A 24,942-nucleotide genomic window follows, 5' to 3' on the forward strand; every position below is an offset into this window, starting at 1 on the left:
TCTGTGCCATTGGGATAATTGTTTCAGAATAAGTCTCCCAAAACGAAAGGCATTATTATAATAAAACTCCTCGCATTTGCACCTACCTTTATATATATATATATATATGTATGTGTATATATATAGGAATAAAATTGTTAAATTGTCTCTATTAATGAAAAATGTTCATCTATGTATATATGAACTAATTTAATTAAAAAAAAAAAAGAACCAGGCTCCCTTTCTTATGACTAGTGATACAAACAGATGCCTCCCTGGAGAGGAGGCTCTCACACCTCCTGGCAATGTCCAGGCTCCTTTAGAAAACCCAGGAAGAAAAGAGGAGAGTCACCCACCCTAACATGCCCCCCCAACCCCTGGGGCACGTGCTTCCCCAGGAACCATCCCTTGCCTGGCTCTGAGTGAGTGATGCCATGAACACAAATGATCTTATTGACAAGTCACAATGACCTTTGATACTTTCAGAAACTTGGTATCAACCAGAAACCAGGCCAAAGGATCTGGGAGCTCAAGAAAGCCATACTGACTCCAACCCTACAGGTTTCTCTACTCAAGTTTCATCACTTCTCCTGCCCGTCTCCCACTGTCTTTGCTCAGAAAGAAAGAGATCACATCCTCAGATACAAAGAACAACCCTGACTGATCTGGAGTGGCCTCAGCCTGCAGCAGCTTGAAGCGGGACTTTGGTTCCTGGCCAGAGATTGAGGTCAGGTCTCAGCAGTGAGAGCACCAAATCCTAACCACTAAAAAAGATCCTGGTGCTGGGAAAGATTGAGGGCAGGAGGAGAAAGGGGCAAGAGAGGATAAGATGGTTGGATGGCATCATCAACTCAATGGACATAATCTGAGCAAACTCTAGGAGATAGTGAAGGATAGGTATGCTCAGTCCAGGGGTGGCAAAGAGTTGGATTGAACAAGACCAGTGGTCAGTGACAAGGCCCTGACCCTTCGGCTTTGCAGAAAAGAATTCCCACAAAGACAGAAAATAGTGAAACAAAGTATTTATTAGGAGGAAAAACGGAGTACAGTAAGTGTGGATATACACAAGGGCGAGTTCAGAGGGAGAGTGTCCTCGTGATAGTTTGAATCACTTTTATGGGGCATTTCTTCTGGGTTTCCTTTGCCTGGTTCTGAGGCTGCGCTGGTTTAGTTCGGGGTCCTCCCACATGTGCATGCCCATCGCTTAGCCAAGATGGATTTTAGTGCAGATGACAGTAGGTAGGTAGACATCACTTACTATGAGATGATGCCTCCTCCTTTTTTGACCTCCAAGGAACCTTTCTGCGCATGTGTAGTTAGGGAGGTCTCCTTAACTTTGAGTATGAGAACGATGTGGTCTTTTATCTCTTATCTGGCAGGGCCCAGCTTCCTCCATTATCTTCCTTGTAGGGAGTTTCTGCTATTATAACAGGGTCCCCTGTGGCTCAGAGGTAAAGAATCCATCTACAAGTCAGGAGCCACAGGAGACATGGATTTGATCCCTGGAGAGGGATCTTGCCTGGAGAGTCCTATGGAAAGAGGAGCCTGGTGGGCTACAGTTCAAGGGTTGCAGAGAGTTGGACACGACTGAAGCAACTTAGCACACGTGCACAAACTGTTATGAAGTCTCTGTCCACGGGGGAGAAACTGTTCAGCCGGGGGCCCATCTATCTCCTGCCTCATGACCAGCGAAACACCTCGGCCTTCCCCTAGCCTGCCAGACCTTAGGCCAAGAAACACAGAGCTGGTGTGTTTCTCAACTTCTCACAAGCTGAGAAGCAGCACTGGGGCAGAGGTCTCCAGATCGAATCTGGATCCAGCACGAATCCTGGTGGCACCCAGGGGCCACAGCTCTGCCTTTTGGGCCCTCCCTAATGAGCTTCCTGGGGAGGGCCTGCTCTCTCACAGGTGCCTGTGACTTTCAGACAATATTTGGTTACTTTCTCTGTTTTGTTTCTTTCTGTTGATGTCACGCAGTTGTGGAAGGAAGTGGTCGGATCACAGCAGAACTGTTGAGTGTCCAGTACACTGTGGCCCAGAGGACAGTTAAAAATAATTTCAAAGCCTTATTCAGTGCCTCCCATCACCTGGGGCCTGTTTATTTTCAAAGCCTTATTCAGTGCCTCCCATCACCTGGGGCCTCCATTTTCGAGATGCAGAAAGAAATTCAAAGAGATTAAACAACTAACCCAAGGTCACACAGATATAGATTGGCAGCACTGGGCGGGGACGGGTGAAGGGGGGGGGTACAGTAAAGGCTGGGGAGGCGACAGCATGCTGAAACACTGAGGTCCATCTCCAAGGCTTTGCTAGTGGGAAAGAGGTATAAGCATCTCCCAGTCCAAGGGGCCTTTCCCTGATGCTTCAACAGACATGTATCAGGGGCCAGGAGCTGCTGAGAGATGCCAGAATATGCTGTGGTTTTTTCATAGCAGTATAGCAGTGATTTGCTTATTGAGCACCTACAAAGTGCCAGAAGTTATGTCAAGCATGCATCACCCTGAGGTTTAAGATCACTCTGCTAGGAGGCAGGGCAGGGATCCAAATAATATCTTTAAAGAACACAGGTGACCATGGGGAAGAAATGGCTGTGACTGCTTCATTGGGCATTTGTATAACTAGCAGCACTGAGTGGCTTCCTAACAGAATCTGGATTATTCTGAGGACAAGTGGGTGGCAGGTTTTCCTCCATGCCCATGATGGAAGTGGTGCCAACACACTGGTTCAGCTGGTGTATTCCCTGAACAGTATGTGCCAGGCAAGTGTGGAGATGGCAAGACCCTCCCAGGGCTTGCAGTCTAGATTGAGGAGGGTGAGGGGGGACAGACAATAAACATGTCAACAAATGAATGGAGAGGTCAATACCTTCAAGTACTGATAAGTGCTATGAAGGAAAAAAACCTGGATGGTTACTACCATCTTTGAAAACAGTTTGACAATTTCTTAACAGCTTAAGTATACACACGCCATGTGGTCCAGCCATTCCATTCTAAGATAGTCATCCAAGTAGGCATTCAATAACTATTCCCTTAATGAATAAACGAATGCATCTATTCTGCATGACAGTCTTTTGGGTTTTGTTTTGTTTTCAATTGTGGTAAAAAGAAAGAAAGTTTACCGTCCTAACCATTTTTAAGTGTACAGTTCCAGTAATGTTAAGTACAGGCTTCCCTAATGACTCACACGGTAAAGAATGCCTGCAATGCGGGAGACCCAAGTTTGATCCCTGGGTCAGGAAGATCCTCTGGAGAAGGGAATGGCAACCCACTCCAGTGTTCCTGCCTGGAGAATCCCATAGACAGAGGCTACAATCCATGAGGTCGCAATGAGTCAGACATGACTGAGCAAGCAACACACACACACAATGTCAAGTACATCCACCTTGCTGTGCCATGTTATTTACTTTTCATCCTGAAGGTACTGAGGATAAGACTCAGCTGAGACAGACAGAATTGGTGAGGGACATGAAAATTTAAACTTGACTTCCAGAAGTGTACTCCCTAAAAAATATGGCCCAAAGCCTGTGCTTTGTGAAGGTCCACTTGTCCTTCCATAGTCAGGGTGAGTGGCTCCTTTGAGAACAGTTTCACTTTCCTTTGTCCCTTTGGGATCCCTCCCCACCCCTGCTGGGTCTGCCCCACCTCCACCTTGGCCCAGAGTGCCTCTGGCCCCAGCTGGTCAGATGAAGGCAGTGTCACTGCAGGGACATTCCACAGATCCAGCCTTGTGCTTCATCTGGCTCCAATCTGTCTTCCCCGCCTTGCCTCACTCCATCTTTGAATCTCAGCCCAGGCTGTATTTTCCTGTGATGTGGGCAGTGGAGCTGAGTGGCTACGTCACAGTCCTGAAACCAGACCTCTTTGGTCCCCAGCCCAGTTTCACACCAACTAGGGATATGCCTTTGGGAAAGCCCCTTAACTCCTCTTAACCTCAGGGATCTTATGGTAAATCAGGATAAGAAGGGCACCCACACCATGGCGGTTGTTATGAATATTTATTATGAGCACTTTTCACATTGTCTGCCACAAAACTACTTAATAAATGTCAGCTCAAATCCCAGGAATTGTTTGTTTTGCATTTTCTCCTTACAAGGTGATCAGTTTTATTATATACCTACATGCTTGGATTAAACACCTCTAGGATCTAGGGTTTATAGGAGATATCTCTTAGAAGGAAACAATATAATAATAATGTTATAATACCCACTAGTTATTGAGGAATTCCTCTCTTCTAGGTACTATGCCAGTAACAATAATTAATGATAATTAACTAATAATGAATATCAAAACAGTAGCAAGTCCTGATTGAGTGCTGTCTGCCAGGCAATGTTCTAAACATTTTTATATATTAACAAATCCTTATTAACAAATTCAAAATAATCATCCTTCAAGGAAGATACTATTATTTCTCTCATTTTACAGATCAGAAAACTGTAAGCCCAGAGAGGCAAAGTGACTTGCTCAAGTAGAACCAGTAAGTGGACAAAGTTAGGACTCAAACTCTTTTCTCTGGTCCAGCTAGTCCTCTGGGCTCTGAATCCCAACAATCGTGCCCAGTGTAGCATATCTGTCCGGTCTCTCTCTGAAGCTTACCGGCTCTCTGTTACTCTGGCAGATGTGCTGTTCTGCTTAGGGGGCTGGACAGCTGTGTCTCCAAAAGGGACATTCAAATAGGCCAGCAGACTCCAGGGCTCTGCAGAAGACCCCACATCCACCTGGAAAACTCCATTCTTTGTATCTGGAGAGAGTCTGTGTCTTGATAGGATCTTAGGACCCACCCAGACAGTTTTGCAGGTTTCCACATGGTCTCTCCCCTCCTGGAAATAAGAATAAGCATTCAGAGGGAAGGACCCAAGGGGATCCCAACAGTCTTGAATAAGTCTTCCTTTCCTTTAAAGCAAGTGTCAGATTCATTTTTTCGTCAAACATGAATTAGTTCATTCATCCTCACAAGGATTCTATGAGATAGGTAACCGTCTTTACTTTCACTGGGGAAGGAGGGAGGACAGACTGTGCCCTCAGGGATGAGACACCAGCTGTTACCACATCTGCAGGTTGTACTTGGAGGTTCCCCCAAGTTCTCCTGGCTGCAGGTGGTCCCGTCGGCCCACATGCTGGGATTTTAACTCGGCGAGATATTGCGCCCTTTGCGACACAAATCTGGACATTCTCCAGCCGCCCCCCGCCCCGGCCCCGTAACTACCTGGGCAGTGGCGCGGTGATGGCTCGAGCGGCAAGACGCCGTCTCCTAGCTACCGGGCAGTCGTCACATGACCTACTCACGTGGCCCCCCAGCGCAGCTGGGGTTGGAGCGCGGGCAGAGGGCAGTCGGCGGGGCGGGGCCGGCAAGTTTGCTTCCCGAGTTCGGAGACCAGGAGCCCCCGCGGTTGTGGCGCAGGTGCTGTCCGGCTGGGTCGCGATGGAGCTGCCAGCCGTGAACCTGAAGGTGGCGATGGGCGGGGCGGGGGTGGCGCGGGGCGGGTCTCCCGGAGCGTGTTGGGTATTTGCGCTTTTAAAGTAGGATTTTAGAGGTGAAAGGACCGAGAGTCTGGGGAAAGTGGAGTGGTGGGGAGAAAGAGAAGCAACAGAGGCCAGGTGGAAGGAGGTGGGGAGATAGACCATACCAGGGAGACTGATCCAGAAGGCCGGCAGGAAAGACCGAGAGGGAGCTGGAGGAGGGAAGCGGCCGTCTCTTCCCGGAGTCAGACCGGTTCTGCTGGGAGCGCTGAGCCCCTGAGGCTCGCTTTGGCCTGCGCGCCCAGAATTTCTCTGGAGAAAGGGGAAGGCGTGTCGGGGAGGGACCCACGGAGAGCCCGAGGCTGGACTTGGAGGCAGGACACTTCCCCTCCACCGAGAGAGGGGTAAAGTTTTCACCTGGACCCCCAACACTGCCCTTACCGCCTCTTTTGTTGGGAAGATCAAGTTAAGGAAATCAGATGATCCCAGACAGATGGTTTTTCAGAGTTGATAGATTCAACGTCTTTATTTCTTAAGCAACACAGACACCAATAGAATTTACTCAAAAGCAGAAAGCCCCAACTTTGCACATTTAGGAAAACACTGTAGCTCGCTGGGGTGTCTTCATTTCCTGAGCTGTAAGAATGCCAAAGGCTGTTCTTCTTTTTCTCCCCGCCCTCCCCCAGCCCAGTGCTTCTTGGCCGGGTTTGCCACTGAGAGGCTGAAGCCTTTAGCTTTGGTCTAGCTAAGCTAAGTTGCTTCAGTCGTGTCCGACTCTTTGCGACCCTATGGACTGTAGCCCACCAGGCTTCTCTGTCCATGGGATTTTCCAGGCAAGAATACTGGAATGGGTTGCCGTGGCCTCCTCCAGGGGATCTTCCTGTTCCAGGGATTGAACCTGCGTCTCCTGTGGCTCCTGCATTGCGGACAGATTCTTTACCAGTGAGGCACTGGGGAAAGGTGTTAACCTTGGACCAGACCTGCCATCTGTGGCCTGGGTACAGTTTCCTTTGAGACTGTATGCAGGAGTACCCTCTTACTCACCCTTGACAAAGCATTATGTACCCATGGTGTCTGGTACTAAAGTAATGTAAGAGATAGATGACTACAGAACAATACATCATCCATATTTGGATTATTAGATACGGTCTGTGCTGTGACTTCACGTGGGCACATTTCCTTAATATTGAACACTTGCTTCAGCAGACCTCTCTGAGGCTTCCAGTCAACCGCTGCAGGGGGAAAGATGGCTGTGACAAGGGAATGGGCTTGAATTGAAGGTTTAGCAGGGAAGAAATTTACACGAGGGCAATTGAGGTTCGTTGGTATCAACATTCACTCTGTTCCAGGCTGTGTGCGGTTGATGCCAACTACCTTTGCTCTGATTAGAGATTTGCCTGAAATAATTATTAAGGGGGAAGGAGGAAAGGGACAGAGGGGCAGGAACTGACAAGGGAGTGAGCCCTCATTCTTGGGGCGTCTGTGGTGTGCCAGGTTATTAAATCGCATCAACCTTCTGAGATTTTTGTAGTTGAGCCAACTTCAGCTCAGACCAGATAGGTAACTTGTCAAGGCCCCACAGAGATTAAGTGACAGTCAGAATTTGAACCCATCAGGGTCAAACTTCAAAGCTGTGTCCTTTCCTGGCCACCATTAGGGCCGACTTCTGCTTTGACAGTTAATGCCCAGTGGGAGGGCTTAGTCTGTTTGTGGCCTTTTTTTTTTTTTTTTTGAGAAACTTTATGGGCCTCACAGGCCACACGTGACCACAGATGTGAGCTTTGCTGGCTTTCAGTGCCCACAGTGAAACCGCTGGTCCTTTCTTTGACTTGAGAAATAAAACACCATATCTCCAAGGGTCTTAGCTGCTACCAATCAGAGACAAGTAAGTGCCGAGAGGTCGTGAACAGCTAGGGTTGCCAGGTAACATTGAGGACATCCAGTTGAGTTTGAATTTAAGATCAACAATGAATAAATTTTTTAATCTAAGTATGAAAAGTGAAAGTCATTCAGTCATGTCCAACTCTTTGTGACCCCAGGGACTCTACAGTCCATGGAATTCTCCAGGCCAGAATACTGGAGTGAGTAGCCTTTGCCTTCTGCAGTGGATCTTCCCAACCCAGGGATTGAACCCAGATCTCCCACATTGCAGGTGGATTCTTTACAACTGAGCCACCAGGGAAGCCCCAGAATACTGGAGTGGGTATCCTGTCCCTTCTCCAGTGGATCTTATATCCCAGGCAATATTTGGAACAGTCTAGAAAATTATTCATTATCTGAAATTAAAGATTAACTGGGGGTTCTGTTTTTGTTGTTGTCTTTTCTGGCCTCCCACAGGAGTCTAAGTGGGATATTCTGAGATCAGAACCCCTTGGGAGCTCAGAAAATGCCCAACCCCCCTGACCCTGCACTTACCCGTGCCCTCCTTTCACACATTCCTGGGGCATTGGCTCAGTGCCTGCTTGTGCCCAGCCCACCCACAGTAGGCAGTGGTGCCAGGTGAATAGAAGCAGCTGCCCCGGGCCCTCCAGGTAGTTCCTAACCCAACGCCACACATGAGGCAAGTCCTGAGCTGAAGCAACGTCATTGTGAGAGTTTAGAAAGTTCTAGACTTGGGTTCATGAGGGCTTGTGAGAAAAGGCCCTTGGGAGGAGGGTGCAAGGGGGTAGTATAGCACGAGGGTTAAGAATTCCAGAACCTGACTGCACAATAGTCATGGATGGCCTTGTCTCAGGGCTTCCCAGGTGGCTTAGTGGTAAAGAACGCACCTGTGATGCAGGAGACATGGGTTCAGTCCCTGGGTGGAGAAGATCCCCTGGAGTAGGAAACGGCAACCCACTCCAGTATTGCTTGTCCATGGACAGAGGAACCTGGCATATTACAGTCCATGGGGTCACAAAGAGTTGGACACGACTGAAGCAACTGAGCACATGCATAGCCATGTCCCGGAGGCTGACTACCTAGGAGGCAGTGTGTTGAATGTTTCACACACCCCTCCACCTCTACATAGCCACACAACACCCCCATGGAGCATTATTGTCCTCACTTTAGAAGAGCAAGCGGCAGTTGTGAGAGCTCAGGTGATGGCCTGGAGTCACACAGCCCTAAGTCATGGAGCTGGGGTCTGATCCACATACTTGGCTCTAGCAGCCACACGGTCAACCACTGCCTGCCTCTGCCTCCCCTCTCTGGCAGCCCTGACTACCGCCCCCTGGGCTCAGCCCTTGGGGCTCCTTGGGGATCTTGCTGCCTCATTCAATAGGCCACTGAATGTTTGCACAGGACTAAGAAATATATTCTGGGTTTTTTGTTTATTTTTTGTTTTGGCCACACCACATGGCTAGTGGGATCTTAGTTCCTCGACCATGGATTGAACCTGCCCCCTTGGCAGTGAAAGCACAGAGTCCTAACCACTGCCCCTAACAGGAAGTTCCCAGGAAAAATATATTCTGTATATTAATCTGTATGGAGGGGGATTCCCTGGTGGTCCAGGGGTTTGGACTGCATGGTTTCACAGCTTGGGGCCCAGGTACAATCCCTGGTCAGGGAACTAAGATCCTGCAAGCCTATATGGTATGGGCAAAGAAAAAAAACATTCTTTATGGTGACCTCAAGTCTGTCGATCACCTGGCTAGGCAGTCCCAGCCCCACTGCCATGAGGCCTTCAGTGACAAATGAAGGGTCTGAATCCTGGTCCAAGGACCCCTCGGTTTCCCCTTAGCCTTCCTTCCTCCTGGTCAGACATACTCATTTCCATCCACTCTTCCCTTGCTCTTCCAGATCCTAGCACTGTAGTACAGTGGGTAGAGCACAGGCTTTGGGGCCAATCAGATCTCCCTCCAAGGCCAGGCTTTGCTGCTTACCAGCTGTGTGACCTGAAGCAGGTTTCTTAACCTCTCTGAATATCAGTTTCTTCACAATAAAAAGAGCATAAAAATAGCCCCTACCTTCTAGGATGCTAAGAGGAGGATCCAGTGGTCCAGGAGGTGATGTAGCTTCACAGTTTTGTTGTTTTTTTATTTTATCTTTATTGTATGTGTTTATTTTTGGCTGTACTGTGTCTTTGTTGCTGTGCAGGTTTTCTCTAGTTGCAATCAGCGGGGCCCAGTCTGTAGTTGCGGAGCATGGGCTTCTCGTGGCAGTGGCTTCTCTTGTTGCAGAGCACGGGCTCTAGGGCACACAGGCTTCAGTAGTTGAAGCACATGGGCTCAGTAGTTGTGGCCCATGAGCTCGGTTGCCCTGCAGCATGTGGGATCTTTCTGGATCAAGGATCGAACCAGTGTCTCCTACATCGGCAGGTGGATTCTTTACCACTGAGCCACCAGGGAAGCCCACATCATGTTTTTATTAGCAGAAAAACTCAGACCCAAGCGACTGATTCTGCGATTTGCATCTGGGCTCTCTTGTCATACATAACTGTTTGGGCCAATGAATCTCCCACAGCCTCAGTGTCTTCATAAGTGAAACATAAGGGTTAAAACTCTACCCCAGACAGTCACAAGGATGACATGGGCCAAGTGTTCAGGGCAGTGTAGATATGCGGCAGGTACATCTGCATCAGTAGCAGGGGTTGCTGTAGGTGACATGGTTTCAGGATGACTGTCTGCAGAGGTTGTGGTTGTTGTTGTTCAGTCGCTCAGTCATGTCCAACTCTCTGTGACCCCATGGACTGTAGCCCACCAGACTCCTCTCTCCATGGGATTCTCCAGGCAAGAATACTGGGGCGGGTTGCCACTTCCTTCTCCAGGGGATCTTCCTGACCCAGGGATTGAACTCAGATCTCCTGCATTGGCAGGCGGATTCTTTACCACTGAGCCCCCAGGGAGGTGCTTACAGTTATTTCATGGAAACATCCAGTGACTGACTGTCAGATGCCTGTCTCTTTCTGGTTGAGGCGCCCCTTTGGGACACGAGGGTGATAGATGCTGCCTTCATGTCACCAGGGAGGAACCCAGGGCTCCAACACAAAAGGAGGTGGCTCCTGGACCAGAACTCAGGTCTCCTACCCCTAGTCCAGCATCTTACAAGCCCCTGCTGCCATGGCCGGTCTCTCTCTCCCTTGGTCTTCTGACACATTGAACACTGGCTGGGAAAGGGCCAGGCAGCCTGCCAGGCCAGGCGCTACATGAAGAGTCCAGGAGCTCAAGTCTCTCTCCTCTTGCCCAGCCGGGAGCAGTCAGGCCTCCGGGGCACATGCTGGGCACATGCACCCCTCTCTCCCCCATCTCTGTGGCCGTATCTGAGACTCCCCAGTATTCTCTTGGTAACCAGAAACTTCCCCCAGAGCCAGCAGACAGTTCTTTTGTGCTGAGATAAGGGCTGTGGGAGAGGGCAGGGCTGGTTTGGCTGGGTTCCTTTTTCTTTTTTAATTTCTATTGAAATGTGTTGTTGTTTAATCGCTAAGTCATGTCTCTTTGTGAGCCCATGGACGGCAGCACACCAGGCTCCCCTGTCCTTCGCTGTCTCCTAGAATTTGTTAAGATTCATGCCCATTGAGTCAGTGATGCTATTTAGCCATCTCATCCTCTGCCACCCTCTTCTCCTTTTGTCTTCAATGTTTCCCAGCATCAGGGCCTTTTCCAATGAGTAGACTCTTCACCTGGCCAAAGTATTGTAGCTTCAGCTTCAGCATCAGTCCTCCCAGTGAATATTCAGGGTTGATTTCCTTTAGGATTGACTGGTATGATCTCCTTGCAGTCCAAGGGACTCTCAAGAGTCTTCTCTAATACCACAATGCAAAAAGCTTCAATTCTTCAGCACTCAGCTTTCTTTATGGTCCAATTCTCACATCCATACGTGACTACTAGAAAAACCATAGCTTTGACTATACGGACCTTTGGTGGCAAAAAGATGTCTCTGCTTTTTAATACACTGTCTAGGTTGGTCATAGCTTTCGTCCCAAGGAACAAGTGTCTTTTAGTTTCATGGCTGCAGTTATTGAGTATGGTTGATTTACAATGTTGTGTTAGTGTCAGGTGTACAGAAGAGTGAATCAGTTAAACATATACCTGTATTCACTCTTTTTTAGATTCTCGGCTAGGTTTTTTGTTGGAGCTTTCCTGCACATTCGACCCCTCTGGGCCCGAGTGGGTGTGCCCTCCCATTACAAAGATGGGGAAACTAGCCGACGAGGCTGTCTTCATGGGTTTATTTTCCCACGGCTGAAGAGACGTACTCCACTGGTGCTAAGTTCCCTAAATATTGAGCAAACAAAAGTGATGTTGCACCGAGGGGAGGTGTGTCTGCTAAAGGCCCACAGGATTTCCAGGTCATACTGTTTTCTTCTCCAAAGAGAGGGCCTAGTTTGGGGGCTTAGCCAGGTGCTCACTCCATATTACAGGCTTTTCCAGCTCCAGGAAGTACTTTATCCCACAGATTATAGAATGGTTTCCTCACAGGCTTTCCTGCGTGTCGCTGCCTTTCCTTTTCTGGGATCCACAGGCCAGGCCTGGAAAATCACATGGATGGAGGAGCCTGGTAGGCTGCAGTCCGTGGGGTCGCTAAGAGTCGGACACGACTGAGCGACTTCACTTTCACTTTTCACTTTCATGCATTGGAGAAGGAAATGGCAACCCACTCCGGTGTTCTTGCCTGGAGAATCCCAGGGACGGGGGAGCCTGGTAGCTGTGAGCAAGGAGTTAACCAGGGACGGGGGAGCCTGGTAGGCTGCCGTCTATGGGGTCGCACAGAGTCGGACACGACTGAAGCGACTTAGCAGCAGCAGGCCAGGAGCATCCGTTTATTAAAGACCTGCTGTGTGCACAGTCTAGAGGTGGGAACCAGAGCATTTGGGAATGAAGACTGTTTCTGAGATAGAAGTTGAGGGAGGGAAGGACTCACTGTTGATGTTGGGGAGTGGAGAAGTGATATATATGACTGACTCCTTCCTTGGTTTCTTGTCTTAGTTAAAAACCCAACACCGGGACCACCTGGCTGGCCACGTGTGGCAGGTCCCTTCCGCTCTGTGGGCAGGACTTCCTGTCAGAGAGGACCCTGTTTTGCTCTCAAGATAAAGATCAGAATTCTCTCCCACACCTCCCAGGCTCAGCCCTGCCCCCACCCCAGCTTCCTGTCCCTCCTCTACTCTCCTCTTCCACTCCAGCCACATGGGCCTCTTTTCAGTCTCCAGAAGGTTCCATGCTACCTTCCGTCACAGAGCCTTTGCAGGTGCTGTCCCTTTGGCTCGAAATGCTCTTCTTTCCCCCTCTGTCCCTGGTTAACTCCTTGCTCACCCACTTCATCTCCCCTGAAACATCATCCTTCAGAGAAGCCTCCAGTGCTCCCCTCCTCTGATCCAGAATGAGGGTCCTTTTCTTCGCCATTACTTCCTTCTCAACAGACTGTCTGTTCGGACCCCATACTCCTTAGGTAATTTTTTGGTTAGCAGGTGTTCCCCCCCACCCCACCCGGACTGCCAGGTGTCAGTTCTGGAAGGGCAGCCTAAGACTGCATCTGCCCGACTTACCTTTGAATCTGCAGGGTGGAGGCCAAGCAGGTGTCAGCGATGCCAACTTAATCTGTAAATGATTAAGTAACCTGGCACAGTTTGATCACCCTTCTTCAGTCCCTGCAGCATCCTGGATGGCTCAAGTGGTAAAGAATCCACCTGCAATGCAGGAGTCATAGGAGGCATGGGTTTGATCCCTGGGTTGGGAAGACCCTCTGGTGGAGGACATGATAACCCACTCTGGTATTCTTGCCTAGACAATCCCGTGGACAGAGGAGCCTGGCAGGCTACAGTTCATGGGATCTCAAGGAGTCGGACATGACCGAGCACACATGCACTCATTCTTCCATGTGCTTAGTCAGTCGTGTCTGACTCTTTGCAACCCCATGGACTGTAGCCCACCAGGCTTCTCTGTCAGTGGGATTCTCCAGGTAAGAATACTGGCATGGGTTGCCATGCTCTCCTCCAGGGGACTGTCCCAACCCAGGGATGGAACCCAGGTCTCCCACATTGCAGGCAGATTCTTTACCATCTGAACGACAAGGGAAGCCCAAGAATACTGGAGTGGATATAGTTCAGTTGAATCGCTCAGCCGTGTCCAACTCTTTGTGACCCCATGGACTACAGCACACCAGGCTTCCCTGTCCATCACCAACTCCCAGAGCTTGCTCAAATTCATGTACATTGAGTCGGTAATGCCATCCAACCATCTCATCCTCTGTTGTCCCCTTCTCCTCCTGCCCTCAATCTTTCCCAGCATCAGGGTCTTCTCTAATGAGTCAGCTCTTCGCATAAGATGGCCAAAATATTGGAGCTTCAGTTTCAGCTTGGGCTTCCCTGGTCACTCAGCTGGTAAAGAATCTGCCTGCAATGCGGGAGACCTGAGTTCCATCCCTGGGTTAGGAAGATCACTGGGAAGGGAACAGCTACCCACTCCAGTATTCTGGCCTGGAGAATTCCATGGATTGTATAGTCCATGGGGTCACAAAAAGTTGGAAATGACTGAGCAACTTTGATTTTCACTTTCTTTCAGCTTCAGCACCAATCCTTCCAATGAATATTCAGAACTGATTTCTTTTAGGATTGAATAGTTTGATCTTGCAGTCCAAGGGACTCTCAAGAGTCTTTTCCAACGCCACAGTTCAAAAGCATCAGTTCTCTGGTGCTCAACTTTATTCATGGTGCAACTCTGACATCCATACATGACTACCGGAGAAGCCATAGCTTTGACTATATGGACCTTTGTCCAAAAATGTAACGTCTCTGCTTTTTTACATGCTGTCTAGGTTTGTCATAGATTTTCTTCCAAGGAGCAAGTGTCTTTTAATTTCATGGCTGCAGTCACCATCTACAGTGATTTTGGAGCCCAAGAAAATAAACTCTGTCACTGTTTCCATTGTTTCCCCATCTATTTGCTATGAAGTGATGGGACTGGATGCCATGATCTTTGTTTTTTGGATGTTGAGTTTTAAGCCAGAGTTTTCACTCTCCTCTTTCACCTTAATTGCTTTCTGCCATAAGGGTGGTATCATCTGCATATCTGAGGTTATTGATATTTCTTTCCGAATTCTTGATTCTAGCTTGTGCTTCTTCCAGCCCGGCATTTCACATGAAGTACTCTGCATATAAGTTAAATAAACAGGGTGACGATTTACAACCTGGACATACTCCTTTCCCAATTTGGAACCAGTAAATTGTTCCATGTTCGGTTCTAACTGTTGCTTCTTGACCTGCATACAGATTTCTCAGGAGGCAAATAAGGTTGTCTGGTATGCCCATCTTTAAGAATTTTCCAGTTTGTTGTGGTCCACACAGTCAAAGGCTTAAGTGTAGTCAATGAAGCAGAAGTAGATGTTTTTCTGGAATTCTCTTGCTTTTTCTATGATCCAACAGATGTTGGCAGCTTGATCTCTGGTTCCTCTCCCTTTTCTAAATCCATTTTGAAGATCTGGAAGTTCTCAGTTCACATACTGTTGAAGCCTAGCTTGGAGAATTTTGAGCATTACTTTGCTAGTGTGTGAGATGAGTGCAATTGTGCAATAGTTTGAACATTATTTGGCACTGCCTTTCTTTGGGATTGGAATGAAAACTGACCTTTTCCAGTCCTGTGGCCATTGCTGAGTTTTCCACATTTGCTGGCATATTGAGTGCAGCACTTTCACAGCATCATCTTTTAGGATTTGAAGTAGCTCAGCTTGAATTCCATCACCTCCACTAGTTTTGTTTATAGTGACGCTTCCTAAGGCCCACTTGACTGCACACTCCAGGATGTCTGGCTCTCGGTGAGTGATCACACCATCGTGGTTTTCTGGGTCATTATGATCTTTTTTGTGTAGTTCTTTTATGTATTCTTGTCACCTCTTCTTAATATCTTCTGCTTCTGTTAGATCCATACCATTTCTGTCTTTTATTATGCCTATCTTTGCATGAAATATTTCCTTGGTATCTCTAGTTTTCTTGAAGAGATCTCTAGTCTTTCCCATTCTATTGTACTCCGCTGTTTCTTTGCACTGGAATGGGTAGCCTATCCCTTTTCCTGGAGATCTTCCCAACCCAGGAATTGAACTGGGGTCTCCTGCATTGCAGGCAGATTCTTTACCAACTGAACTACCAGGGAAATCCACTCACTCCTCAGTCCCTGGGGAAAACCTCAGAAGACTAGTTCTACTCTGCCTCGGTTTCCGCATCTTTGTAATAGGAGGGCACATCCACTCAGGCCCTGGGTGGAACAACACCTGGCTAAGTCGGGATTGAATCCTGGCTCTGCTCTGTGACCTGGAGCAGATTACTTACCGTTGAGCCTTGGTTTTCTCAACTGTAAAACGGGGGAAATTGTGCTTCAGAGGATTGTAAGGATGAAATGCGTTCACAGGCAGAAAAATCTTATCTTGGTGCCTGACACATAGGAAGCACTCATTAATAAAGGTAGATAGTGACCAAAATTCCTTCCAGAGCTAGCCTTCTGTCATATTGTTCTTGTTCGGTTGCTGAGTTGTGTCCAGCTCTTTGCAACCCCATGGACTGCAGCACGCCAGGTTTCCCTGTCCTTCACCAACCCCTGGAGTTTGCTCAAACTCATGTCCATTAAGTCGGTGATGCCATCCAACCATCTCACCCTTTGTCTTTTCCTCCTGACTTCAGTCTTTCCCAGCATCAGGGTCTTTTCTAAGGAGCTCTTCACATCATGTGGCCAAAGTATTGGAGCTTCAGCTTCAGCATCAATCCTTCCAGTGAATATTCAGGATTGATTCCCTTTAAGATTGACTAATTTTATCTCCTTGCAGTTCAAGGGACTCTCAAGAGTCTTCTCCAACACCACAGTTCAAAAGCATCAATTCTTCAGCACTCAGCCTTATTTATGGTCCAACTCTCAGTCATGTAGGCTCAGCTTTTTTGGTGTCTTGAGACCTCTGTACAGTCAGGTGTGTTGGTCCTTAAAGAGCCATTCTCCTAGTCCTTTGTAGCTGGAAGAGGAGTTCTTTAGGGGTTGGGCACCACAGTCTGGACTTGGTTCACTTAACCTGAGCACTGGGGGCAAGTTGGGGTATCCTGGCCATCTGCCCCAGATGTCATCTGCCCCCCACCCCGTGTGGAAAACATCCATGTGTGTCCAAGCCCAAAGAGCTTCTCTCTCTAGCACAAAGGTTAGGAGCCCTAGTTTTGGAGTCAGACTTCCCATTTAATTACAGTTTTGCCATCAGTGGAGTCATGATCAACTTAATTTACCTCTGAGCCTGGTTTTCTTGGCTGTAAAATGGGAATGATTCTAGTATCTGCTTCAGAAGCTCAGAGAAGGTCATGTGAGACATTGGGCCCAGGCCTGGCACGTTGCAGATGTGCAATAAATAATAACTCTTTTTTTTTTTTTTTGTCTGTACTGGGTCTTCATTGCTGCGTGCAGGCTTTCTCTACTTGTGGTGAGCTGGGGATACTCTCTAGTTGCCACACTCAGCCTTCTTCTTGCTGTGGCTTCTCTTGCTGCACAGGCTCTAGGTTTGAGGCTCAGTAGCTGTAGCACGCAGCACCTAGTTGCCTCATGGCATGTGGGATCTTCCCAGACCAGAGATCGAACCCGTGTCCACTACATTAGCAGGTGGATTCTTAACCACTGGACCACCAAGGAAGTCCAATAGTGATTCTTCTAGAAATGCAGCCAGAGTTCCTTGCTGCAGGTGGCATCCTCTCCTTAACACCCCCCACCCCCTTGAGCACAAGACTAGAAACCTGGGCCTTTCACTGCAGTCCTTGCTGTGCCACCCTTGCTCTCTGGGCCCAGCATGCCGCCGCTGCCTCAGGCTCTTGGCATCCTTGAACCCTTGGTGCCTGGAGCAAACTCCCTTAAAGGTCCTTGTCCACCACTGGACCCTACTCTGCCGTCTCGCCACCACCCCCGACCTCAGCCCCATCCTGGCCCTACCCCTCCTCAGGGCTCTGGGTGTTGTGTCCTTGCCTATGCTTCTGGGACACCTGAACACCCTGGAACACCCCACTCTCCCTCCCCTGTGCCTGGCTGGTCCCCAAGTCCCCTTTAGCACCAGCTCCGAGTTTCCCGCTTCTTCTCCCTGCCTTCCCCATAGCATCCATCTGCTTCTTCCTTCCTTCTTCTCTTTCTTTTTAAAAAATATTTATTTGGGACTTCCCTGGCGGTCCAGTGGTTTAAGAATCCACCTGGCAATGCAAGGGACGTGTGTTCGATCCCTGATCCAGGAAGTAAGACCCCACATGCTGAGTGAGCCACTAAGCCCTCGCGCCGCAACTAGAGAGCCTGCATAACACAATGAAGATCCCACGTGCTGCAGGTAAGACCCGACGTAGCTAAAGAAACAAATGAATAAATATTTACTGACAGAGATCTTTAGTTGCAGCATATGGGATCTAGTTCCCCTCATCAGGGATGAAACCCTGGACCCCCTGCATTGGGAGCACAGAGTTTTAGCCACTGGACCACTGGGAAAGTCTAATACTATATTCTTTACTTGCTTTGCAATCAGGACTCTCTTGATTTCTGGGAATAGAGACCAGTTCCAGTAAAGAGGACTGTCTCTGAAGGACATATGTGTCATTAAAAAGGGTGGGACAGTGCACGGACTCTTAGTATAAATCCTAACATGTTACCTTCCTGCAGAAAAGCTCCTGGTGACTTCTTCAGCGCCCTTGAGATGAAGTCCATGCTCCTTGCCGAGGTCCTCCAGGCCCACCTTTCCCCTCTGGTCTCCTGCCCCCGGGCTGCTCTCCCATTCCTTGGATGCACTGGGCATCTGCTCAGCCCCACACGGCACCCCAGCTCCAGTGTACTGAAATCAGCTTCATTTGAGCCCCTTCCAGCCATCGAGGCCTCCTCTGGTTTCAGAAGAGATTCCCAGGTTCCCCAAAGGAGCCTCCAGCTTTAGAAACAGGAAGGGGTGTGGGTGTCAGCTGCCCCAAGGGACCGGGGAGGGGTGACCTGGCAGTGTCCTCTGGCCTGACCTGTGCTCTTCCTCCTTTTCTGCCACTGTTGGGGGCCACTCTCTTGCTGGTGTTTGAGCAGACATCCTGAAGCCCTCTTAGGTCCTAGGCAGGGGCTTCTGGTGTTTTTTGGTTCCAGAAGCTTTGCTGCCCATTCATCCTACCACCATGGTGGTCACAGTCGCAGTTCTCTTCTTTACCTCATCCCCTCTTTTTTTTGTGCCACAGGCAATCCTCCTGGTTCACTGGCTGCTGACAACCTGGTGAGTGAGTGTGGGTGTCCGGTTCTGTGTCCCCCTGGTCTCCCGAGATCTGGGTCCACATGTCTCTCTGGGGTCTTGTCCACGTGTATCCTGGGTCCTGTCCACATGTATTCCTGGGGTCTTGTCCATGTCTCCCGACCCGTTCCAAGACTAAATAGCTCATCTGTCAAGATCATCATTAGCAAGCTCCTGTGTCCCAAGGATGTTGGAGGGGCAGGTGGTACACAGAGGCCTTTGCCATCACTGACCCTAGGAGCTTCTAGCCCTCATCCTCAGGAAGACAGCAGCCCAGGGGGCAGTACTGACAGCTCAGACCTTTCTCCAGACACTACCTAAGCCCTTTGGGGCTTGGCATCCCTCTGGTTCCTCCACTAGGGCCTTTGCATCTGGGGCTGTAAGGTGCTGAAGCCTAGGGGCTGGCCTCTCATACCTTGCTGGGGTGGATGTCTGGTGGAGCTCTGTGTGTCTGTGACCTTGGGTGAGCCACTCAAACCCCCTGAGTCATTTTCTCACCTATAATGTGAGAGTATTACTGACCTTCCCACTTATCCTCTTAAGTCATCTAAAGGTGAAAATACAATTTCTGAAACCATAATAATTGGTGACATTTATTGAGGGTGCCTTCTGGAGGTTAACTCAGCAGCTCAGCAAGTAGACACATGATGAATCTGAGTACGAGGGTGAGGTCACTCACTTAGGCGTGGACCCTCACTCATTTCATACCCCCTGCCCAGAGACAGTAGACTCAGGATTTAGACTGACCCTGGTCATGTCCTTAGCCCTGCCGTGTTCTAGCTGGGTCACCTTCATCAAGTAACTCCACTTCTCAGTACCTTGGTTTCCATCTGTAAAATGGGTGCAAGGATGCACGGCCCTCAGGAGCTGTGAGGAAGAAGCATGGCCTTGCTCTGCTCACCAGACACTGCCCAGGCCTACACAAGGGAGGCCCGGGGACCGCAGGGTGATTTTCATCATTACCTTCTGCTTTATCTGCTTTATCTGTTGAGTTTCTGGGGAGATTTTTCTGCCCGACCAAGACTGGAAACCATTGAGCTCACGTGTGCATTTTGCAGACGTGGAAGTGCAGTGTACGTGTTCGTGGGTATGAATAACAGGAGCAGTGATCATCATGGTTAATGGCCTTGGAGAGCAGAGTGAAAATCCAGATTTCTCAGGCACACTCCCCAAGACTCTGAGTTAATGAGTCCAGGCTGGGGCCCCAGCACTTGCTTTCTCAAAACCAAAAAATGAGATGACTGATTTCCAAGTAAGCCCCATGGTGCTCTGCACTTAACTGCTTTGCACATGTTTCCCATATGGTATACTTCAGGGAATGTCATTTATATTTATGAAGCACCCCACTCTGTGCTTGGGCCGTCCAGGTGGGTAAGAGCATGGCCTCTTGAGCCAGACTGCCTGGATTTAAATCTCAGCTCTGCCACTTAGCAGCTGTGTGACCTTGGGCAAGTTCCTTGACCTCTCTGGGCCTCAGTCTCCTCATCTGTAAAATGAAGATGACCGTAGTGCCTCTTTACAAGGATTGTTAACGCATATGCACGTAAATGAACCCATTTAAAGCACTCGTAACTGTGCCAGATACTAGTAAGGGGTCTGGGTTAACTATTCTTTTCTTTGAATGGACAAACAGTTTAGTTAGTAGCGATGCCCTGCAAGATAAGAGAGTGGGCATTGTGTTAGAAGGTGGTCCTTACAGTGGGGCAGTCAGGGAAAGAGTCTCAGAGTTAACATATGAGCTGAGGCTAAAATGACAAGAACGGACCAAGTGTTCAGGTAGAGGGAACGGCAAGGCAATGGATGGGAGCCATAGGCTGGGCTGTGTCATCAGACCCCACAGGGCCCTGTAGACCATGATCAAGGGTCTGAATTTTATTCCAAGAAAGTGTTGGAGGACTTTTAGCAGAGAAATGACACCCCCTGATTTACCTTACTGGTTGCTGTTTATGGAGGAGTTAATAAGTGTCTCTAGTGGTGAAGAATTTGCCTGCCAGTGCAGGAACGTAGAGACACAGGTTTGATCCCTGGGTCTGGAAGATCCCCTGGAGGAGGGCATGGCAACCCGCTCCACTATTCTTGCCTGGAGAATCCCATGGACAGAGGACGCTGGCAGGCTACAGTCCATGGGGTCGCAAAGAGTCGGAAACGACAGAAGTGACTTAGTATGCATGCAAGCGCATTTATGGAATGACCAGGATGGGGCAGGAGTGGAAGTTAGGGGAACAATGGGGAGAGGCTACAGCGAAATGCTCAGTCCTAGTAGGAGAAGATGGTGGTTTGGGCCTGGATGGATATGGCCAGATTCCGGATCCATTTGGGAAGCAGAGCCGATGGGATGTGCTGACATTTTTGGCACATGGGTGTGAAGTAGGGGAATGGAGAGGGGAACGAGGCCGACTGTGGCCTCTACTCATGGGGGCCCTGAGACAGCGCCCCAGGAGGTGACCTGTAGGAGGGGTGGGCACCTAGAGGGCACCTCCTGACTTGACTCAGGTGCCTCCTCCCGCAGGGGCTGCATCGTGTTCCAGGGCCCCTATGCCTGGACCAACTTCCCCATCCTGGCCTTGGGCGTGTGGGCCATGGCGCAGCGGGACTCTGTTGACGCCATAAGTATGGTAAGCTGGGGGAGCAGCCAGGGAACCGGCTTCAGGGTGGTTGTAGGCCCAGCTCCGTCTTCCCCTTTCCCTGTCCTGTCTTCTCTGCCTTCTTTTTTCCCCATTTTCCATTTTTTAGAGTCCAGGCTCCCAGCCCACATGTATCTTCACTAGCCTGGCCTGCTGCTCTGCCTGCCTGGCTCAGAGAGTCTCCTCATTGTTTTCCCAAAAGGGGCATGGGGTGGACTCCCACCAGTGCCCCATGAGATTGGCCATTCCTGGAGGGCAGTAGGGCATACGCCAGTAACCCTCCTTGAGGGCCCCCCTAATAGGGAGGGCCTCCCATGAAGAGGGAGCTCAACCACTTTGTGAGGTCAGAGTGGACACAGTCTGGCTAAACTGTCCTACCAGGAGCCCTCGGACACCCGCTCAGACCCCGTGGCTGTGAGCACCAGCACTGGCCTCTCAGGATGGTTAGAGATGGATGTCTTCGGTGGTGGAGATGGAACCAGTGAATTCCAAGGGACCTTCTATCTTAGAGGTTCTGAGCCCACGTCTTGTGCCTCATCATGGCCTCAAGGATGAGAAGAGTTGGGGGAGAGGACTCTGTCAGAGCCTGCAGGCTGGGTCCCAATAGGGACCCCATCCCTGCTCTCAGCCCTGCAGTCCTGTCAGGCATCTAGTCTGCAGAGTCCCACCTGCTGTCTTGGTCTGTCTTCCAGCAAAGCCCAAGGACACAGTAGGGCACAAATGGAGCTTCCAGTCTGGTATATATGGTGGGGGGATGGGGTGGCAGGGCAGCAGCACGCTCACCACCCTAATGACACTGTGGTCACCCCTCGGCCCTGTGCCTGGCTGTCTTGCAGTTTCTGGGTGGCTTGGTGGCTACCATCTTCCTGGATGTGATCTACATTGGCATCTTCTACCCGAGGTCCAACCTCTCGGACACAGTGCGCTTCAGTGCAGGCATGGCCATCCTCAACCTGATCCTCAAGCCGATCTCCTGCTTCTTCGTCTACCACATGTACCGGGAGCGTGGGGGTGAGCTCCTGGTCCACGTTGGTGAGGCCACCACCTCCAGCCAGCTCCCCAGTTCCCCTCCCACCAGCCCCGGTGCTGGCACTGCTGTCTCCTCTCCTCTCCTCGGTCTCTGCCTTGCCCGCCCCCCAGCCCCTGTCCCAGGGAGCCAACCTTGCCCCCTGAGACAGGGATTCAAGGTGCAGGGTGGGGCCTGGTATGGGCTCTGGGCACTAGGCTGAAAGGTATGCAAGTTTCTGGTCTCCTAGAGGAACCCAGGGGTCCCCTGGCCATCCCTGCCTGGCTATGGTGCCATGTCCTTCTCTCAGCTTAAACATGGGTGCGACTGGGGGCCTGATCCCATAGGCACCTGCAGGGCCAGCTTTCCCTCTCAGCTCCCTCTAGCCCCATCGCTGGAACCCCCTTTCCTGCCACCTAGGGGTCTGGGCAACCAGGGGAGAGCCAGTGCTGGCCTGGGTCCTGGGGGCCCCAGCCAAAGCCAGCCCTGAGCTGGACCCCTGCTTGTTGCAGCCCTTCCCCAGCCCCCTGTGACACTGTTCTCATGTCCTTTTTGAGAGAAGTGGGGAGACCTGTGGTCTTCTGCCTTTCACTCTTGAGAAAAGTGGCCTGAGACCTGCTGGGGGAGCAGCTGGGTTGAGGACGGGAATGGCCCAGGGCTGCCCACCCTTGGCAAACCACCAGGCTGCCCGGACCTGCCCCGGGGTAGGGAGGAGCCAGCACTGTCCCTCCATTAGACAGATGAGGAGACAGAGGCCTGGGGTGCTGGGGGCTTGTTCAGGAGCACAGGACAGATGTAGGGAGTGAGGATGGGAGTGAAGGGTATGGCACCCAGAAGCCAACAGCCTGCCTGGCACCATCTGGGCTCTGCAGCTGCGCCAGCCCGGGGGCCTTCTGGAGGCTGTACAACGATGTCCACTGTCCGGGAGAGGAGCTGGAGGGGAGCCCGTGGGTCCGGGGCTGGGCATCCCTCGGCCAGATTCCTGAGCACACGCTCCCAGGGAAGCACCGAGGCACAGTGGCTGAGCCCTGTCTTTAGCACCGTGCTGCATCAGTTGGAATCCTAGTGTCCTCTGCTTCAAGCTTTATAATCTCAAGCAAGGCAGTTTATCTTTTTAACACTCGGTTTCCTCATCTGTAAAGTAGGGACAAAAAAATACCCTGCTCTATAGGGTTACAGGAGGACTGAATAAGTGATACATGCTAAAGGCTTGGTGCCTGGGGCTGCTGCCACTGTCTGTCCTGGGTACCTGTATGCCCAGCTCTGGCTTTTCTTGTTGGGGTGGGATTGGTGGTGGGGAGTAGGGGGACCTTGGTTTGGCCTCGTGGAATTTCCTAAGTCTTAACCCTTCATTTTTTTCTTTCTCTCCAACCCCCCAGGTTTCCTTGGGCCCTCAGAGGAGCGCAGTTCCTACCAGCCAATCGACTCCTCAGAGGTGCCTGCCGACCCTGAGAGCAAGGCTCACGTGACCCGGGGATACTGAAGCCCAGCCCAGGGGCCAGTCTGACAAACTGTGGAGCCGGCAGAGAGGAGGCCTCATCACCTTCTTTGTGCCTTGGACATCATCCTAGGGGGTGCTCCTGATCGCCCCCTGCTTTCTCAGAACTAACTTGTGTCCTCCAGTTCCCCATCTCAGGGATTGCCTGAGTCACGTGCCCTAAAAGGCCCAGAGCGCCTGTGCACATCTGTCCCCAATTCCTCGAGCCCTCTCCTCCCTTCCGGGTAGCCCACTGGTCTCAGGCTGGGAACTCTGGTTGCTTTTGTCCCCTCCACCCTTAGCTGCTCCGTGCAGGCCCCAGGCCGAGCCATGCCCGAGCCTGGCAAGATCAGGCCTCTAGGGGCCAGTGGTGCCCCCCCACCTCAGCCTCTCCTGAGGTTGGCCATGCCCTCCCGCAGGAGCTCTGAGAGCCTTGGGTCCTGCTCACTGCCAGGAGCACAGGGGTAAGGACCCCTGGCTTCTCACTACCTGGTCGCTTGGTGCCTGAGGACCCCAGGGCTGGAGGCAGGAGGGGTCTGCAGCCCCTCAGACCCCCATCAACCTCCAGCTGCAGGCCACAGCATTAAAGGGAATTCTGCAGCCAAGTGTGTTTTGAGCTGTGTTTCCTCTCCTCTCAGAGCTGGGGCCTGGACTTGCCATTCCCAGGAAGATTTCTGCTGTGAATCTCCAGGGTGCCAGGGCTTAGGTGCTTGTTTCCTTGTGACAGGAGGAAACGGGGGCTTGTGACCAGCTGGGCCTGCCGGGTGCTCAGCTCTGGCCTAGCCGAGGCCGCAGGAGAGGGGGCACTGTCCAGTGTGTCAATAGGCATCCATGTCTCTGAATTAAGTGACAGGTATTGGTTTGAATCCTGCTCTGCCACTGACTGTGTGCCCTTGGGCATCTCAACCTTTGGAGCCCGTGTCTGCTGGAAGAGGGCTAATAACCTGCCCAGAGAGAAAGAGACGACGCAGGCGAAATGTACAGTGCCTGACCCTCGGGAGGGCTTCCTAAATAACAGCAAGGTTTTTGGTGGGGCTGCTCCCTAAGGCCATGCTGATGTTGGTCAGTAGTCCAGGGCTGGCCTCCCCTGGCAGACCTGGTATCTTGGACTCAGAGCAAACTGGGACCACTGTTCAGAAGCTCCAGGGGTTTCGTGGCCAAGACCCTACCCCACCCTTACTGGGATGGGTATTGACCACTGGGCTCCAGGCATCTGGGCTTTGTCAGGCC

At 50.7% G+C, this 24,942-nt stretch overlaps 1 protein-coding gene and 1 long non-coding RNA gene across 9 annotated transcripts; one reads left to right on the plus strand and one right to left on the minus strand.

Moving 5' to 3' along the window:
- Window positions 1–3,954: 3,954 nt before the first annotated feature.
- LOC147356655 (uncharacterized) lies at window positions 3,955–5,316 on the minus strand. Its single transcript, XR_015143409.1, has 2 exons — window positions 5,182–5,316; window positions 3,955–4,795 (listed from the first exon to the last, which is right to left on the minus strand). It is a non-coding gene; the product is annotated as an uncharacterized LOC147356655 (long non-coding RNA).
- Window positions 5,317–5,331: 15 nt separating this feature from the next.
- Window positions 5,332–24,317, plus strand: AGTRAP (angiotensin II receptor associated protein). Of its 8 annotated transcripts, none has more exons than XM_086344509.1 (5): window positions 5,332–5,424; window positions 18,556–18,590; window positions 21,115–21,220; window positions 22,066–22,261; window positions 23,615–24,317. In XM_086344509.1, exons 1-5 carry the CDS (start codon window positions 5,398–5,400, stop codon window positions 23,716–23,718), a joined length of 468 nt encoding a protein of 155 aa, XP_086200635.1. In that variant the 5' UTR covers window positions 5,332–5,397; the 3' UTR covers window positions 23,719–24,317. The 8 variants fall into 8 exon arrangements, with proteins under 8 accessions (XP_086200635.1, XP_086200636.1, XP_086200639.1 ...); XM_086344510.1 differs by having other exon boundaries at window positions 22,066–22,240; XM_086344512.1 differs by lacking the exon at window positions 5,332–5,424 and adding an exon at window positions 17,222–17,681.
- Window positions 24,318–24,942: the final 625 nt, after the last annotated feature.

Source organism: Bos grunniens, chromosome 16 (assembly GCF_055505025.1).
Source record: "Bos grunniens cultivar Pamir isolate PY7600 chromosome 16, Bosgru_T2T1.0, whole genome shotgun sequence".
Taxonomy (NCBI): domain Eukaryota; kingdom Metazoa; phylum Chordata; class Mammalia; order Artiodactyla; family Bovidae; genus Bos; species Bos grunniens.

What these genes read in the sequence shown, in the direction of transcription:
- AGTRAP (XM_086344509.1), top strand. Translation starts at nt 5,398, where the DNA reads ATGGAGCTGCCAGCCGTGAACCTGAAG. An exon ending in CACTGGCTGCTGACAACCTG is followed by an intron (nt 18,591 to 21,114) that starts GTGAGTGAGTGT and finishes CTCCTCCCGCAG; the next exon opens with GGGCTGCATCGTGTTCCAGG. An exon ending in TGAGCTCCTGGTCCACGTTG is followed by an intron (nt 22,262 to 23,614) that starts GTGAGGCCACCA and finishes CCAACCCCCCAG; the next exon opens with GTTTCCTTGGGCCCTCAGAG.